General features: G+C 41.9%; 1 protein-coding gene across 1 annotated transcript; it reads right to left on the bottom strand.

The window, feature by feature from the left end:
* Positions 1–159: 159 nt before the first annotated feature.
* Positions 160–8,594, bottom strand: NIPSNAP3A (nipsnap homolog 3A). The gene is made up of 6 exons (XM_014259641.2): positions 8,501–8,594; positions 6,309–6,510; positions 3,144–3,305; positions 1,453–1,602; positions 980–1,066; positions 160–869 (listed from the first exon to the last, which is right to left on the bottom strand). The coding sequence occupies exons 1-6, from the start codon at positions 8,573–8,575 to the stop codon at positions 793–795; spliced, it is 753 nt and encodes a 250-aa protein (XP_014115116.1). The 5' UTR covers positions 8,576–8,594; the 3' UTR covers positions 160–792.
* Between the last annotated feature and the right edge of the window lie 7,835 nt (positions 8,595–16,429).

Here is a 16,429-nt window from a genome sequence, read left to right as displayed (position 1 = left end):
CCCTCTGTCCTACTGCTATTCACTCCAGCTTACTGGTTCTAAAGCAATTTGTTGTTGACCAAAAGACAAAACCTGCAAAATGAATATTGTACTTGGAAAATGGGATTTATCATCTCACAGCTTAAAAAGAGTAGGAGCTTGAGCCATAAACACTAAAAATTAATGCTTTCTGCTCATTTATTTAGTGTTTAATAGTTCTGACGAAAAGTATTTCAAAGAATGTCGGAACATGTAAATCAGATGAACAATTGAACAAGAAGGACTAATCAGCTTCAGCACCCTAAGCAAGTTTTAAAATACCTGAGGCAAAGCTTGTGTGGATAACTCACAGTTTTGAGGCAGTGTTTAATGAACAATAAAGGAAAAGGCTGAAATGAGCCATGACACATTATTAAGTAAAAATGATTTTTCATCAAAGTATATTACAAAAATATACCATCCCTGTCTGGAATGCTGGACAAGAGCACTTAACTTACTCAGTTTGGTAAGGGACCTAGCTATGCAAAAAATTATGAAGAACTTGGGAATTAAAACAGATGATTGGTGAAGCATGGTTTGTGTCATGATATGGCTTGAGTTCTTTGTCCTGGAGACATAGGAACATCACCATAAACTTCTGTTTAATAATTGGTATCAATTGTGCTGATTTACATTGCTAGGATCAGTATTTTGCATCCATTTTTTGTCAGCTGAAGAACAGTTCAGCTCATGAGGGTATGGGGATCCATGTCACTTGCTGACAGCACTTCCATCTTGTCTCTCCTGCCATCAGTTATGTCCTTTAGAAGAAGGTTACTTCAGCGGTGAGCATTCCAGGGGAATCAGAAGCACATTTTGCTGGGACTCCAAGAATCTGACACTGTCGCGCACTAAAATTAAATGCACGTTTAATTAAGATAGTATTCCAATGAAAAGTAATACTTTTCTCAGCATGCATGCAGGCAACACAAGTGAGTTCTCTTGAGTCATCATGTCTTACCAGCTGCTACAACTCTGGCATCTTCATGGGCACGGTGTCTTCCTGCTGCCCGGTGATCTGGGCTCTCATTCCACCATAACACGTGAACTGAGAAAGTACAAATAAAGTCAGCTGAGCACTATTATGCTGCAATACAACACACACTCTAAGTCCTAGCCATCTGCCTTCATCTGTTACAGATGCAGTTATCAAAAGCAATTCTCCAGGCATCCCACCCAGTAGTGGGATGATCTTTTACTGAGCCATTGCATGGTTTGACTTTAGCATCAGATCTGAAAGTCTTTTAAGATGGTGGCAACTGGCTTACATCTATAATCCAATACACAAAGTCGAGTTCAAGGACTCTTTACAGGACTTTGGTGATCCACACCAACATTTTCAGCTAGCTGGCCAATCCTGATCCAGGACGAGGGCTTGCCCCTCTGCCTCTGCCCTTTCCCATGCCAAAGTGTGTATCAGAAGCTTATGAGTACCTGTGTTAAGTAATCCATATTCTGTGTGGAAAACACCTATCAGGCTGGTATATCCTGTGTTGATGTGAGCATTGACTGCAGCTCGAAATGCTTCACCCCACAATGCTGGCCCACCAGGCTTCATCTGGAAAGTAACCCATTCATATACACCTAGAAGAAAAGGCAAACACTACCACAAGGAAGGAAATACAAATTAATACAGCAGATCTTGAACTGTGTCTCATGGCCACAGCATACTTGCTGTGAGACTAGTATGACGTTTCCGTGTCATTTGGGGACAGCAGGAAACTGCCCCTTACTCCCAGCACACACAAGAACTCAGAGCTTCCAGAGCACAGGCTCACTAACTGTAGTTAGTTCAAGTGTAAAGCTAAGTATGAGGGCCCTGAAGAAGAGAAAGCTTCACACAAAGCCAAACTTTACAATTTTCAATGTTACATGGAAATATGAAGACATTCAGCCTACTTTGCAGATACCACAAGTGCTCATACTTGTTTGAGGGATTTTGTAGCTGCTTGAACAATGCTGGGTGTCTTTTCTAAGACTGGTGATGTTTTCTGGCATTGTGGAGGTTTATGAGATTACAAACCCCTTTGACTCCTGGCAGTTGGTCACAGTAAGATCTGACAGCATAGCCAACACAGCAGGACTAGTTTAGCACCTCTGCTGTGCCAAGCGATCTCCCTTATTTGTAGCGAAATGGCATAATTTGCAAAAAAAACTCCAGTCCTTCTAAAAGTTACTTGTCTTCTTTCTGTTCAGGTAGTTACTTCGTATCATTGTCGTTGGCACAGAAACAGAAAGCCAGACGCTACTTGGCAGTGTCTGGTGTCACTCTCCAACAACTGGCTGGAGATAAACTACAACAGTGTTTGAAATTGTCTCTCCAGATTTTAGAGAAAACAGGACTGCTTTCAAATTCAACAGTAGCAGCATAAAATTCAGAATCCTGGGGAAATAAAGAACAAAGATTACTGTATCTGGATATGTGCTGAGGGCTGAAGCAAAGTCTGTTCCCTGTCACTTCATGCAAGAAAGCCTGCCAATGTTCTTATACTCAATATTATTAATATCAACTTTGCTACAGAGAGAATTAAAATACATAGGGACATGACTTCTACACTTAACCTATGATTGTTACAAAAAATTGTTCCAAAAAGGGAAGAACTGCAGAACTACAGTTTGGTTACTCTCATCTCTGTGCCTGGCAAGATCAAGGAGAGATCCTCATGTTTGACTTTCACGTATCTTTAAAAAAGTAGGAAATCTTTTAAACTTTTTGTGAAAGAAGCAGTAACATCAAAGCAAATTGGTAAGAGGAAAATCTCTGTGAAAGAGAATGATTATCCAGGAAATGCCCTCTCACTGATGGACAGACAAAGGAAATCTGAGATGACTGCTCTGATCACTACTATGGCATTGCCATTTTGCATGTTCATTTAGCAAGTCACAATCCTGATCATTAACAACCTTAATGATCAGCACTCAGTCAGTTATTGATGCACCTTAGTGAAAAATCCTTCTGAAAATCTCTGTCCCTCATCTGTGTTATGTCACCTTTTCCACATGGATGCATGTACATGCATTTGTTACATAAAGGGAGACAAAACTATGCAATACCTGGTTTGAACTTTAAGCCATTTTTTGTTAGTGCCGGTTACTTGAATCAGCAAAAGAAAAGATAAGCTCACCCCCTTCCTTTGGAGGCTTCCCAAGTTGACACCAAGGCACCAGATAAGCAACCTCATTGTGCTGCTTCTCTATCAAGGGGAGAGCTGCAGAGATGAATTTTCCCTGCCAGTCTTTGTCATTTGCTAGTGCATGCCGGACTGCTGTTCTGTGGGCAAAATTATCTGTAAGAAAGGAAAAAATGCATGAAAAAATGCATATAATGTCACGTCAGACTTAATCAAAATGTGTAATTACAAGAAGGCAAACGACATCTAGTTTTGAAACTGGCAATTTTAAGACATCATATTAGCTCAAAGCGGATGTGGTAAGTTTCCTTTAAATTCTGCAAAACTTCCTTTAAAATCTGTGTTAGCTCTCACATTAAAATGGATTCAAGCAAAATGAAAATTTCCAAGAAAGTTTACAAAGGAGTTAAAATAAGTTAAGCAATTTTACTGTTAAAATAGATTTGAACATGGCAATTGCAGGGTCTACTGGATGTGGCAACAGTTACCAAGGATAAGATTTGGAGAAAGCACAGTGGATATGGAAATGAAGTGGAAAAAAGTAAAAATCAGGAGAAGTAATAGCCTATCAAGAAAAAAAATAATAAATGTGGCTTGGCTTATATAAAGTGACATTAAAACTGTAGAATTAATGTTTGTGTGTCCTGTTACATAAAAAGATGTTAAATGCCCAAAAGCTAAACTTTTTCTTCTTTTTTTTTTCTTGGAAAACAAATCCACTTAATTAAGAGCATGAATTTCAACTGCTTAGGCTACAGTGGCATCTTAAGCAATATATTTATGCAGACAGCTCCCAACATTACAAAAGAAAAATCCAGCAACTGAGAATGGGAAGAACCTTGAGAAATATCAGTATCCTGGGAAAAAAGAGGTAAACATAGCAATTATGGAAGCAGGGGTCTGATGAATCAAGGAGGAAGAATGTTGTGAAATTTGTTCATTTCTCAGATAATAGTGTGGTCTCAGGGTGGGGGGAGGAACCATCACAATTAGACATGTAAATTACCGTAAGGCAACAAAAGGTATAGGTTTTGCCCTAACTTTGCATTTTAAAGGTTTCTCATAGACATTTTTTTTTTTTTTTATTTAGAGATAGTAACAATAGCCAAGACTAAAATGTTCTGAGAAGCAGGTCAATTTTTAAATTCAAGTGAACTCAAAATATTGACAAATGAATGGCCCTCTCTTGAAGGAAAACAAAGACATGGCTGCCCAGGTCATGAAAAATGTTGAGGGACTCAATGTCCTTTTTTGCCTTGGTCTGCACTGGCAAATGCTCCAGCCAGACCATGCAAGTCACAGAAGGCAAAGGCAGGGATTGTGAGAATGAAGAATGACCTGCTGTAGGAAAAATTCTGGTCTGAGACCATCTAAGGGACGTGACGGTGCACAAATCAATGGGACTCAATGAGATACATTCACAGGTCCTGAGGAAACTGTCAGAGAAGGTGGCTAAGCCACAATTTGTTGTATTTGAGAAGTTATGGCAGCCCATTTTTAAAAAGGAACATAAGGAAGAACTGCAGAACTACAGCTTGGTCAGTCTCACCTCTGTGCCTGGCAAGATCAAGGCGTAGATCCTTATGGAAAATATGCCAAGGCTCATAGAAGATCATGAGGTGATTTGTGACAGCCAGCATGGCTTCACTAACAGCAAATAGTGCCTGACTAATTTGGTGGCCTTCTGTGATGGGGTTACAGCTTTGGTGGATGAGAGAAGATTGACTGACATCAGAGGAGGTGACAAAAATAATTCAAGTGCTCAAGCACCTCTCTTGTGAAGACAGGCTGAAAGAGTTTGGGCTATTCAGCCTGAAGAAGAGAGGGCTCCAGGGAGACCTTACAGCAACATTGCAGCACCTAAAGGAAGCCTGTAAGAGAGCTGGAGAGGCACCTTTTTACAAGGGCATGTAGTGATAGGACAAGAGGGAATGGCTTTAAACTGACAGAGGGTAGATTGAGAATCACAGGATGGTTTGGATTGGAAGGGACCTCTGAACATCACCTAATTTCAACTCCCTGGCCATATGCAGGGACACCTGCCCCTGGACCAGATTGCTCAGAGCTCCATCCAGCTTGGCCTTAAATACCTTCTGGGATGAAGCAAGATTTAGATTAGATATAATGAAGAAATCCTTCACTGTGAGAATGTGAGGCACTGCAGCAGATTGCTCAGAGAAGGCTGTGGATGCCCAGTCCCTGGAAGAGTTAGAGGCCAGGCTGGATGAGGCACATAGCAGTATAGTTGAGAGGAACCAAACAGTTCTCTAAGTCTATGCTTCCACAATTCATCCCTCCAAAACAAAAGGGATTTCCCTTAATTGAAACAGGTGTTGTGACGGAGCTGGACTTCAATGAGTGCAGTGTGTCAACATGCAGCTGGACTGTAGAAGGTGTTCAAGGGGAATTATACTGGTGTGCCTTCCCACCCCTCTATAACCCAAGTATCACTTCCCTTGGGTTCCACAAAAAGCACAGCCAGCACACCTAGCTTTTAGCATAATAGTAGCTTTTTCTGGCTCACCTAAACCTTCCATGTCAAAACTAACTCCAACAACCTAAAAAGGTGATCATACTGCAAAAATCATATTGATAGCAAGGTTAAAGCTGCAACAAAAACACTTTGCACGCTTGAGAAGTCAGATCTGGTGGAGCGGCTTCCAACCTCAGTACAGGCCCACTGCAGAAGGAGTTTAAGCATGCAAACAGCATATTCATTTTTTTATGTGAGTGACTGGTAGTCTGAGCTAAAATACAGTAAAATTATACATGCATATAAACACACACAGACCGCATATGCGTGCATATTTCCTTTTTTCTACTGATTTTGAAAGTTTCAAGATGTTTGTGGAAATGGCCCTAAGTTAAAAATATTTACCATGAATGAAACACTCAGCCACAGTTCCTCTGTTATACCTGTTTTGAACAGAGACTGCTGTTCAAGAACATTTGTAACTTTCTCATCCCAACACGTTAAAGTTGTTCTGACAAGGTCTGAAGTGTTGTTGTCACTAAACCAGTACAGGAGCAATGTTATGGGGGCACCTCCTTACAGTAAGAACAACAAATAAAAGCTAGGAAAGCATTCCCCTCACCTTCTTGCCCGGGAAACAGGGGACACAGAGAGAGCAGAACAGCGCAAAGGGATGCTGACCGTACCATACTTCCAAATGTGGAGCACCCTGTTCATCGCTCCCAGCTCCGAGTACCAGAATCCCACCAGCTCTGAGTGAGCTGTGCGAAAGTGAAAGTACTTCTTGACCATTTCCAAAAACTCCTTCATCTTTGCTGGCTTAATATCATATGTGCGAATTTCGTAGAAAATGCCGTTATTTTGTCTGGGCCCTGTAGCAAGGCGTACCTGAAAGAAAATAGTAAGAAAAAATAGTAAAAGTAATTCTCAAGGCAGAAAGTTGTTTTCTGCCTAGTATTTTTTAATTAATGCAGAACTACAGAAGGATCTTTTATGGCAGGTTGGGAGAGGAGTACTTACTTCGTGACGTCCACTACAAAAAAAAATACCTTTTGACACTTTTCTTTGTAAGTAGTAACGATGTCCATTATCTGCCACTCCTTTTGGCAATGCAACAGACTGTGAGGTGTCATTTATTTGATGCACTCAACTGTTTAATTATTAGCTCATAACAAAGCAGGATTTTCCTTTTCCTCTTCCTCAGGAAGTCAGCAGCAATAGGCATTTAGCTAAACACATTATTCAAAAGCAAGGCTGCTGAGATGCCACCAAAGAGGAAGCAACACCAACATCTGCCTGTGCTGTGCTTACCCAACCAACTCACGTTACTGCATTGTGTTTTCTACTTACAATCTTATGCCAGGATTAGCAAATTACGTATTATTGGCAAATGAAGGAAAAAGATACCAACACTTGGGAAAGAGTGATTCATTCTAACACACGATCGCTTAAGTCCACATCCTAGTTCTTTACTGGCTGCTTCCCAAGGGCTGATCAAGAACAGTTTTTCTGCTCATACTAGGTAAAACCCTCTGGGAGTCCCAGACTAAGTGTACTTTTGCAACTGCCTCCATAACCTGGAACATGCTACTCACCTCTCAAATAAAACATGAAAAATTAATGCCAAAACACAGCTTTGGCCATAGCCCATGTTTGCACAGAGGCAGCTACAGTATGGATTTTGGACATGTCCTATTTCACAAGAATTTGCAGGCATGAGCACCATTAATAACCAGAACAGAATTGTTTATGTTTAGAATTTACTTTATCATCCTATCCACTGTGAATCTAGATGTTCCATGTCCACCACTAAACCATATTCTCAAGTGACATATCTACCTGTGTCTCGAATACTTCTAGGGATGGTGACTCCACCACTCCCCTGGGCAACCTGTTTCAGTGCTTTACAACCCTTTCAGTGAAAAAAAATTTTCTAATATCCACTCTAAACCTCTCCTGGTTTAGAGAACTTGAGGCCACTTCCTCTAATTCTATCACTTGTTGCATGGAAGGAGAGCCTGACCCCAGGCTGGCTGCAGTTACAGGTCGTTGGATACGGAAGGTGCAAACCAAAGGCTTTGTTCCTCGGTGGCCCTTGCAGCATGACACATCTAGTGCTGGCTGCCATGAATCACCGCTCCTTGGGGCTGTTACAAATCCCTGCAGGATCCTGACACAGTGGGAAGCCTGCATGCAGTACCGACCCATTCCATATTGCATTTCTGTGGGAAATGAAAGGCCCTGAAGCTTTCTGCTTAGGCAGACACTGGGACACTGCAGGACTGCTTCTGTTCCAGACAAGGGCAACGGAGCTGGTGAAGGGTCTGGAACACAAGTCTTATGAGGAGGAGCTGAGGGAATTGGGGCTGTTTAGCCTGGAGAAGAAGAGGCTCAGGGGCTGACCCTATCCCTCTCTACAGCTGCCTGAAAGCAGGGTATAGCCAGGTGGGGGTCGGACACTTCTCGCAGGCCGAGGACAGCGACAGGATAAGAGGTCATAGTCTCAAGCTGCAGCAGGAAAGGTTCCGACTGGACATCAGAAAGAATTATAAACAGAAGCAGAGATGGGACATTGGAATGGGCTGCTCGGGGACGTGGTGGAGTCGCCGTCCCTTGAGGCGTTTAAGGAAAGGCTGGACGCGACACTTGGTGCCACGGTCTGGTTCCCAGGGTGGTGGTGTTCGAGCACGGGCTGGACTCGCTGATCTCGGCAGTCTTTTCCAACCGGATCGATCCCGTGACCCGGGGATGGATCCCAAAGGGCCCCACACGGCTCTGGGCAGGGACCGGCGCCAGCCTCGTGAGAGACGGTGTCGCGACAGCGCCAGGCCCCGCGCGGAGGGAACGGCCCCCGCCCGCCCCGCGTCCCCGCCGCTACCTGCGGGCCCGAGCGCGGCAGGGCCAGGCGGGCGGCGGCGGCGAGCGGGCGGCGGAGCAGCGCCGGCGGCAGCATGGCGGGCACGGCCTGGCCACAGACAGCGCCCGGCCACAGACACCGCCCAGCGCCATGGGGGCGGTGCGGGGACCGGCGGGCCCTCCCTGCTGCGGGCGGGCCGCCGCTGGGACCGCCTCTGCAGCCCGCCCCGCCGCCTGCGCACAGAGCCGCCGGTGGGCGCACTGGGGGCGGGCGGAGCAGGAGGAGGGAGGCGTAGCTGTTGTGGTTTTCAGCTCCAATAGAGATGAAGCAGACCGCGGCTTTCCCCGCCTCTCCCTTTCTTATCCCCTCACATCGGTGGAATGCGGAGGAGAATCGAATTAAAACTTGTATGCTGACATGAGAACTTAATAATTGAAACAACAACAGCCGCAACAATGTCGTTGCTCACCACCCACTGTCTGAGCCAGGCCTTCCCTTCCTGAAACCAGACCATCCGCCCTTCCAGGTAACTCCCCCCTTTTCATAGAGTGAGCATGACGTTTTGTGGTGCGGAGCATCCCTTTGGTCAGTTCGGTCACCTGTCCCGGCCATGCTCCCTCCCACTTTCATCTGCGTACTGCCTCCTGGCAGAACATGAGACAAGGGGAAAAAAAAAAAAAAAAAAAAAAAAAGTCCTTGACTTAGGATAAACACGACTTGGCACAATAACAAACCATCAGTGTGTTATCAGCAGCATTCTTACTCCAAATCCAAAACAGCCCTGTAATAGCTACTGAGAAGTAATTAACTCTATCTTAGCTGTAACTAGGGGCAACAAATTACCAGGCGTCCGTGCCTGACATGTATCTGTGCCTCCGTCCGTGCACCTGAATACAATAGAAAGTATCCTAACTGCTTTAGGACACCCGGGATCTTCTTCCTCACAGGCTGCCCTGGGGCAAAGCACTCAGTAAAATCATCCACACCCTGGGATCAAACCTCAAACTGATCACACTGATCCTCCTTTGCAGAACCAAACTTCAAATTATGCAGATACAAATCCTTCATCAGCAGTTCTCTCCATAAGAAAGTCACATGGCACTCCTCTGTGGTGTTCTTTTAGGTGAAACCAGAGGTGCCAGCAGTGCACAGCACCGGGAACTCTCACCCCTTTCAGAGCTCTGGGTCCAACTGCATACTTCTAATCACACAGTTACCAAGGGATGAGATTTTGTGATGGCTGACACTATATCTTCACAGCATCAAATTTTGACTAAGATGAATATAAAGACAAAATTTCTTCTGGAATCAGTGCAATCCAGAGTTTTACTTGGGAGACAAATCAGCTCCTAGCAAAGGATGCTTTATGGAAGACTACATAAATTTACAAGACATCTTTTATGATTCCTCTTAATAGGGGCAGGGAGGGATGTTTGTTCCTCTACACCAAATAATTGATTTTGAGTGTCTCTGCAAGGAGTTAAATGTGATAAGAGCAATTATGAATTTATGCCTATGGAGCTTTCATGCTTTTTCTCACAATAAACAAATTTTTATTTTGTTAAAATTCATGAGGAAAGATTGTCTAAACTAAAAGAAGATAGAAAAAGTTGTTTTAACATACTAAAAGAGGAAAGAATTAAGCACCTACATTGTGTGTTATATGTTATTTTGCAAGTGGTTACATTTGTTATAGATTTTTTGCAATATGGCATGAAATAAGTCTCAGAGTTTCTACAGCAAAATCACATAATCACAGCATGACATGAAGTGTGACTATTGACACAGTTGCTGCCAGTTTAAAATTGGTTTAACATGGAAGTTTTTTTTTCACTTATGAACAAATTGTTTTTCAGCTGAAGGGAAAGAATAGGATGGCAAATTCCAAAATATTTAAACTTCTCCATTGTTTATCTCATTGTATGGTTGAACTAACATTCTTCATAACCATGTTGTAGTGGAATATTTCCTCACATTTCTAAAAGATTTTATTTTTTATTGTTTGAACATTTTCTGGGTTTCAGTAAAGTTCACAAAAGCCAGGATTTGAAGTGAGTAGTGATAAAATGCAGCTTTAGTTCTTGCTAACCCGAAATAGCCAAGAAGAAGCTCTGATGTTATTTTTATTTTTTTTGTATATTCAGGGAATACAAAAGTGATCATGATTTTCATAATTGAGCATAACAGTTCAAAACAGTGCAGAGTCAAAATGTACAGAACTGCCCTGGAATTCAATGAAGGCCTGCAATGATTCCCTGAAACAAGTCAGTGAATGTTTTTACACATCAAGTAAATTTGAGAAAACTGCAGTCAAGGAAGTGACTAAGATAAAATTTGTTGAGAAGATTGTTCTTTCAGCTCAGGTTTTGCCTGGAATTTGGATTTGCTATACTTCTTGGTATTTTCTCATTCATATTCTTCTAGAAGTCCATGGGTTTGTGTTTCTATGTAGATGTGGCAGAGACAGAGGGGAAGAGAGAGGATTGTAGCTCCAGCTCCTGTCAGCCACTCGAAAGGCTGTCTACCAATATACAGAATTGTGAACAGGAGCTGTGCTTAACAGACAGGTCGCAGATGGTACTGAACATCTGGGAATGACCCTGTTGATCTTGTGGAAGAACTCATACTGAATAGTATCCTGTTTTTGATGGGACGTTTTTAGTTTGGTACTGAATTCACGAAGCATGTGCTATGTGCAATTTATATAGCTGTGACTGACAGAGCTGCCCAAGTACAAGAGGTTTATTATAAAGTTTTCTTTCTATTGGAAGCCAAAGCACCATGGAGACAAAATGTAAGAAGGTGATTTGTGTGCATTGTAGTCCCTGCATGCAACATTTTCATCCATTCTCATTTTCTCAAGGAACAGGAAACACTTTTAATCTTACCTTTATGCATCCTGTGAATGTGGGCAAGGTCTGGGTAGAGGTTATACTCCATGTGAGATGCTGGTAATGGAAAAAAGGTACCAAAAGTTTCAATACTTTCAAAAGCAGCTGAAATTTCCTTTGTGATGTTTCTTAAACACAAAATCAGAGTTTTGGAAAAGGAGAAAGCACGATACCTTTTCCTTAGCTAGAGGGATGTTCCCATTTGCTTCCAGCAAATCGTAGCTTCCAGACTGCTATTGCACAAGTGATAAAACAAGGACATTTCCTTCTATTTCTCCATAAATCTTTCAGCTTGAATTCCTTTCTCAGAAAGGCAGTTTTCAAAAGTACAGGAGGGTATAACGCACTGTGCATTTTCTTTCAGTAGCAGGAGGGTTTCCATTACATAGTCCTGTGCTATTTATAGGCTTGAGAAAGGTGTGCAACAAACTTGTTTAGTTTGTTAGACATGGGCTTTATGCTGTTAGGTTTTCACAAATCTCTCATACTGAGCACTTCCCTTCCTCTCTCTCAATTTGCTACTGTGTGAGCAACCAACAAGTGGTTTCCTGCTATGCACACAAGGCAACATTCCTGAATGTAATGCAGCCTCTTGGTATGTTCCCAGTAGGCCAGAACATGTAAATATCCTCTGTTTTCCATTCTCTGAGCCATTCCATATGAAAATCTGGATAACAACTTAGCAAACTTGGTATTTTCTTCCCTGTTTTTCCTAGCCAGTATGCATTCCTCATCTCATTAAAACAATCTGTATTGTGTATAAATATTTATTGTGTAGAACTGATTAGAATGCTTGAAAGAACCAATGCCATCTTTGTGTTTAAAAGGGGTAAGAGTCGCGTTAGTATTCTTTGTACCGAGGGCCTGGGGATATGGTTGAACCAGAGTCATATGCAGGTGCTCTATCAGCCAGTGAAAGAGCAGAGAAAATTGGTTCCATCTTTTTGCTTTGCTGGAGAAGGCAGCAGGACAACAATGTAACACTTTGTCTCTCTGAGAAGCAGGTCTGTGTTGTTCCCTCTGGGTTTATCCACTTCACACCCAAATACATGCTGAGGTTTGACACATTCCCTGACCCTACCAGCACGGAGACCACCAGCTCTCTTGGCCTGCCTGAGATGCTGTCTTTCAGAGCTGCACAGTTGGAAGAAAAAGGGCAGAGCAGGTGCTTGTAGCTATGTGGAAGGGAATTAGGGAACTGCTTCATACTGCTTGTTTTTTTTGACACTTAGTTCTGATGTTTGTCATCAGCTTCATGTTGACACTTCATGTCAATGCTTATATAAAATATTGGAGGAGATAAATTCTACTGTATCAAAATGCTCTCTGCTCATCTTACAAGCAGCTGTAGCACAAACCTGGTAGCAGGCCACTATGTCCACTTGAATTAAGCTCAAAATAAAACATTCATATATGTTCCCTGTTCTTTTTTTTAGAAGGCCTCTTTCTTACATACTTCATTAATGGATTTTTCTTTTTATTTCCTGGGAAATCTGCAAAAGTTTAATGATTTCAGAAGAAGGACATGTTAAAGGCAACACACATACTGAAATTCTCCATTTGTTTTTCTACAAATGTTTTTATTCAAATCCTCTGAATTATAGATACTAAAAAAGCTCTTCCCTGTCAACAGGCAAAAAATACTACAATTTTTAAAAACGGTATTAATTGTTTATAGTTATTACTTGACTACTCTAATTACAGTTGTTCATTTCAGAATATCTACTTGGGCTTTGCAAATGATATTTTTAAAAGCTGAGAGTGAAATATTCCTTTTAGTAAACCCATTTTTAGTTAATTGGGAAAAAAATGAATGCTCTGCTTGCATATCTTCACAGATGGGGTGACATAAGGTAGTTTCTCACACTGTGGATATTTAAAGCACAGTGCAGCTGAGAACTGAGAGGCCTTTGCTACAAAGAGCAGTGAAAGGATTCAACATAAGACAGAGGCTTACACAAGGAAGACTTAACTGGGTTGACTTTTTACTTCACATGTACTAAGTAGCTCAATTAACATTTTCCCTAATAAAATTAAGACCTTAAATGATGCTGATAAATCACCCAGATCCTCTCTCCTTATTTAGAACTCTCTACAGGCTTCTCTTAATTTGCTTCTCCTTTATGTGTATGACAAGCTTTCTTCGGGAAGCAGAGAGTGAGAGTTCCTCTAGGGTTTAGCCAAAGTTGCACTTGTATTCTTCTTGTCTCAAATGCAGCACCAACATACACACTGAGACAAGGTATTTCTGTTTCTTTATTCTAGTTTGTGCAAAGTATGAGCTAGGTGGTGAGCCACAAAAAGCTGACTCCTCAATCATCAAAATTTTACACCAGCTGTACATTTTAGCAAACAAATAAATAGAAGTTCATTGACTACAGTTATCTTACTAATTACTATTAGACCTTCTACTGGTTAAATTATTCCCTCTCTTGTCATAATAATTAGTTCACATACACAGATTTCTTTTCTCTTGAGTCAGTAGGTTTCTTTAGTTGGTGGGCTGTGAGTCAGTAGTCCCCCTCTCCCTCTGCCAGAATTACTTTTTGCTCAGCTGGAGCTGGTCTCAGCACTGTTGCTGTGTTTGCTTTATTAGTTTCTTCCTTATCTTAGGAGTTTTGCCAAAAGTCCTTGTGGCACATAAATTTTGCTTTGTTTTTGTCCACTATCAGCAGTATATCCTTCTCCTCAAGCTTTGTTAACCTCCCACTAGCTCTGAAATTACTGAAGCATGTTAAGCTTTAAACCTTAACAAGGCAGTTCTGCCAACAAAGAATTTGTCTTTCTACACCTGGACATCATTCTGAACCCATGTTTTCTTGAAGAGAAATGAATGTAAGATGGGAACTAAATATTGCTTTATGTCAGGCTCTAACATCTCTTGTATGAAAGCAGGTAAAGCCAGATTGCATGCATCATTATTTCAGGGCCACCCCACCATTCCGTGGTCCTATGTTTTCTGTCTTCTATGCAGAGACCTGGCCATATTTAACTTGGAGAAATCCTGAGTTGTTTCAGCTGAGGAACAATATTGTGTCTCCTAACCTCCATCACAGAGGAATCAAGCAAAAATACCCCTTGCCTCAGATTTTTATAAAGGAAGAGAGAGGCCAATGTAAGACTGGAGAAGGCACCTTCTTACCTTGCAGTGTCATGCCAGGCCCAGCCCATAGGTGGGGAAAAGACACAGTCCTTTGCAGGCGTAACAAGTATGTGTGGGGAGGGTGTCACTGACCCTTGTACTGCCCCAAGCCTAAGGACAGCGCTGCTCATTTACTGTGGGACTCATCAAGCTGGGTGGAGATCCACGAATGCTGGCACATAGTAAGCATCTCATTTCTAGGTATTTTGTTCTTTATCTTTTTATCTGTGACCCACTGTAATACCAGTAATACTACTTATGACACTGACCCATGCAGCCTGCAGTGCAAGTCCCAGTGCCTGTGTTCATGAAAGAAACTCCCTGATGGCTGCACTTAGACTTCTTAGAGTTGCTCTTTTGTTGTGAGCTAGCTCCTCTGTCCTAATTCAGCTCCTGAGTTTGGGCTAAAGTCCTAGAAGATTTTTTAAAAATTAAAATTCAAAAATAGTGAGATTTCTAAGCAAGGCTTATTAACTCCAGAAGCTCACCTCTCCTAATTATTGATGCATTGCTTAGATAAACATCTCTTTCTTGTATAAAAGCAGCCTTGTCCCACTTGCCTGGAAAAGTTATTCCTTCTTCCACTTTCTGTAAATAACCTCTTTCAAGGCTTCCTTTGCCTGAAGTTGCATTGAAACGAGCACTGATAATAGGAGTCTGTTCGTGCCTTGGTTGCTCTTCCCTCAAGCCTTAAAAAACTTGCTTTTCTCGGTATTGCAAGATGAGAGGTTCCCTACTATACAATATCTCTTGCCGAAATTCAGGAGGTACTACTGATCTTTTGGGTAATGAGCTGCAGGTTGGTGGTAATCACACAGGACAGATTTGCAGCAGTACTTGTCAGCTACCTCAGCATCTATCCAGCACGGTGTCTGTCCCTGTCTCTGTCCTTCTGATCTGGATGCTTGTGCAATGGGCAGAGCTGAAGGCTGAACTACTTCATCTACTTGTGAGTGAGCTATGGTTAACACAGGTTAAACATGCAGAGCTGGGGTATAGCTCAGTTAAATAATCCAGTGGGCTAAGAGGATGGAGACTGGGAGCAGAACAGACAAGTTCTGCCACCATGCTCCTCAAAGCAGTCCCTAGAGTGGTACTAAGCAGAGGAGCTGTAAGATTAAACCTTAGCACTCCTGCTATCACACAGGAGTGGCTGCAGTGCAATGAGTGGATGTGCAATGTGAAGAATGTTTGCAAGTGGGCTTGACTCGCCTGGGGATTGTTTACATCACTTTTACACCCCCTTTTACAAAAAAATAGAGGCTTCTTTTTGCTTGCTTATATCTACTCATGTGGGACATATTCTTTTAATAAAGAGTTAAACAAAGCTGGTGTCTTTAAATCTGCCCACACTATTTCAGAAAATGCTCTGAAATGGTGCTCTCTGTGAATGCTTCTGAAGAGAGATGTCTCTTAGAATTTAATGTATTAAACCCAGAAAAAATCAAATCCTTCTTGTTTTAGGTTAGGAAATGTACATGAAACTTTGATACAGAGTGTATCAACTAAGAGAAGGTGATTTTATAGAAAATTCCAGTCTGGAGAAAAAATCTCATCAGCAAGTGTTTTTAGTGATTCCATGTAGATCTCTCCTACAGTGAAACAAGAATAAAAACAACAGACTACACTGGAAAGGCTCCTGTTACTTGTTATCAGCTTGTAGGAAAGAATACACCTATTATAGAGAGAATCCTCTCAGTAGGCTTGGATGGCTTGATATTGGGAAACTCATGGGTCACAGCAACGTTAGGCAAATTGGTTTAATCATTCACTTGGAGAGCTTCAAATATCAATAATTATCCAGAGGGTTCCTGGTATTCCCCATGTTTACTTGGGAGCTACTGATATCCCACCAGTTTGATGTAGTCCTCTTGAAGAACTTCATTTTTTTTTAAAACATCTGGAATATTTTAGAAA

The sequence above is a fragment of the Pseudopodoces humilis genome, chromosome 4, assembly GCF_049639895.1.
Source record: "Pseudopodoces humilis isolate 2021_Gansu_Grassland_sample_001 chromosome 4, ASM4963989v1, whole genome shotgun sequence".
Taxonomy (NCBI): domain Eukaryota; kingdom Metazoa; phylum Chordata; class Aves; order Passeriformes; family Paridae; genus Pseudopodoces; species Pseudopodoces humilis.
Note: the sequence above shows the minus strand (reverse complement) of the source record. Positions and strands in the feature narration are given on the sequence as shown.

What these genes read in the sequence shown, in the direction of transcription:
- NIPSNAP3A (XM_014259641.2), bottom strand. Translation starts at nt 8,575, where the DNA reads ATGCTGCCGCCGGCGCTGCTCCGCCGCCCGCTCGCCGCCGCCGCCCGC. An exon ending in GCTCCACATTTGGAAGTATG is followed by an intron (nt 3,306 to 6,308) that starts GTACGGTCAGCA and finishes CCTTTCTTACAG; the next exon opens with ATAATTTTGCCCACAGAACA. An exon ending in TGCCAGAGTTGTAGCAGCTG is followed by an intron (nt 870 to 979) that starts GTAAGACATGAT and finishes ATTTAATTTTAG; the next exon opens with TGCGCGACAGTGTCAGATTC.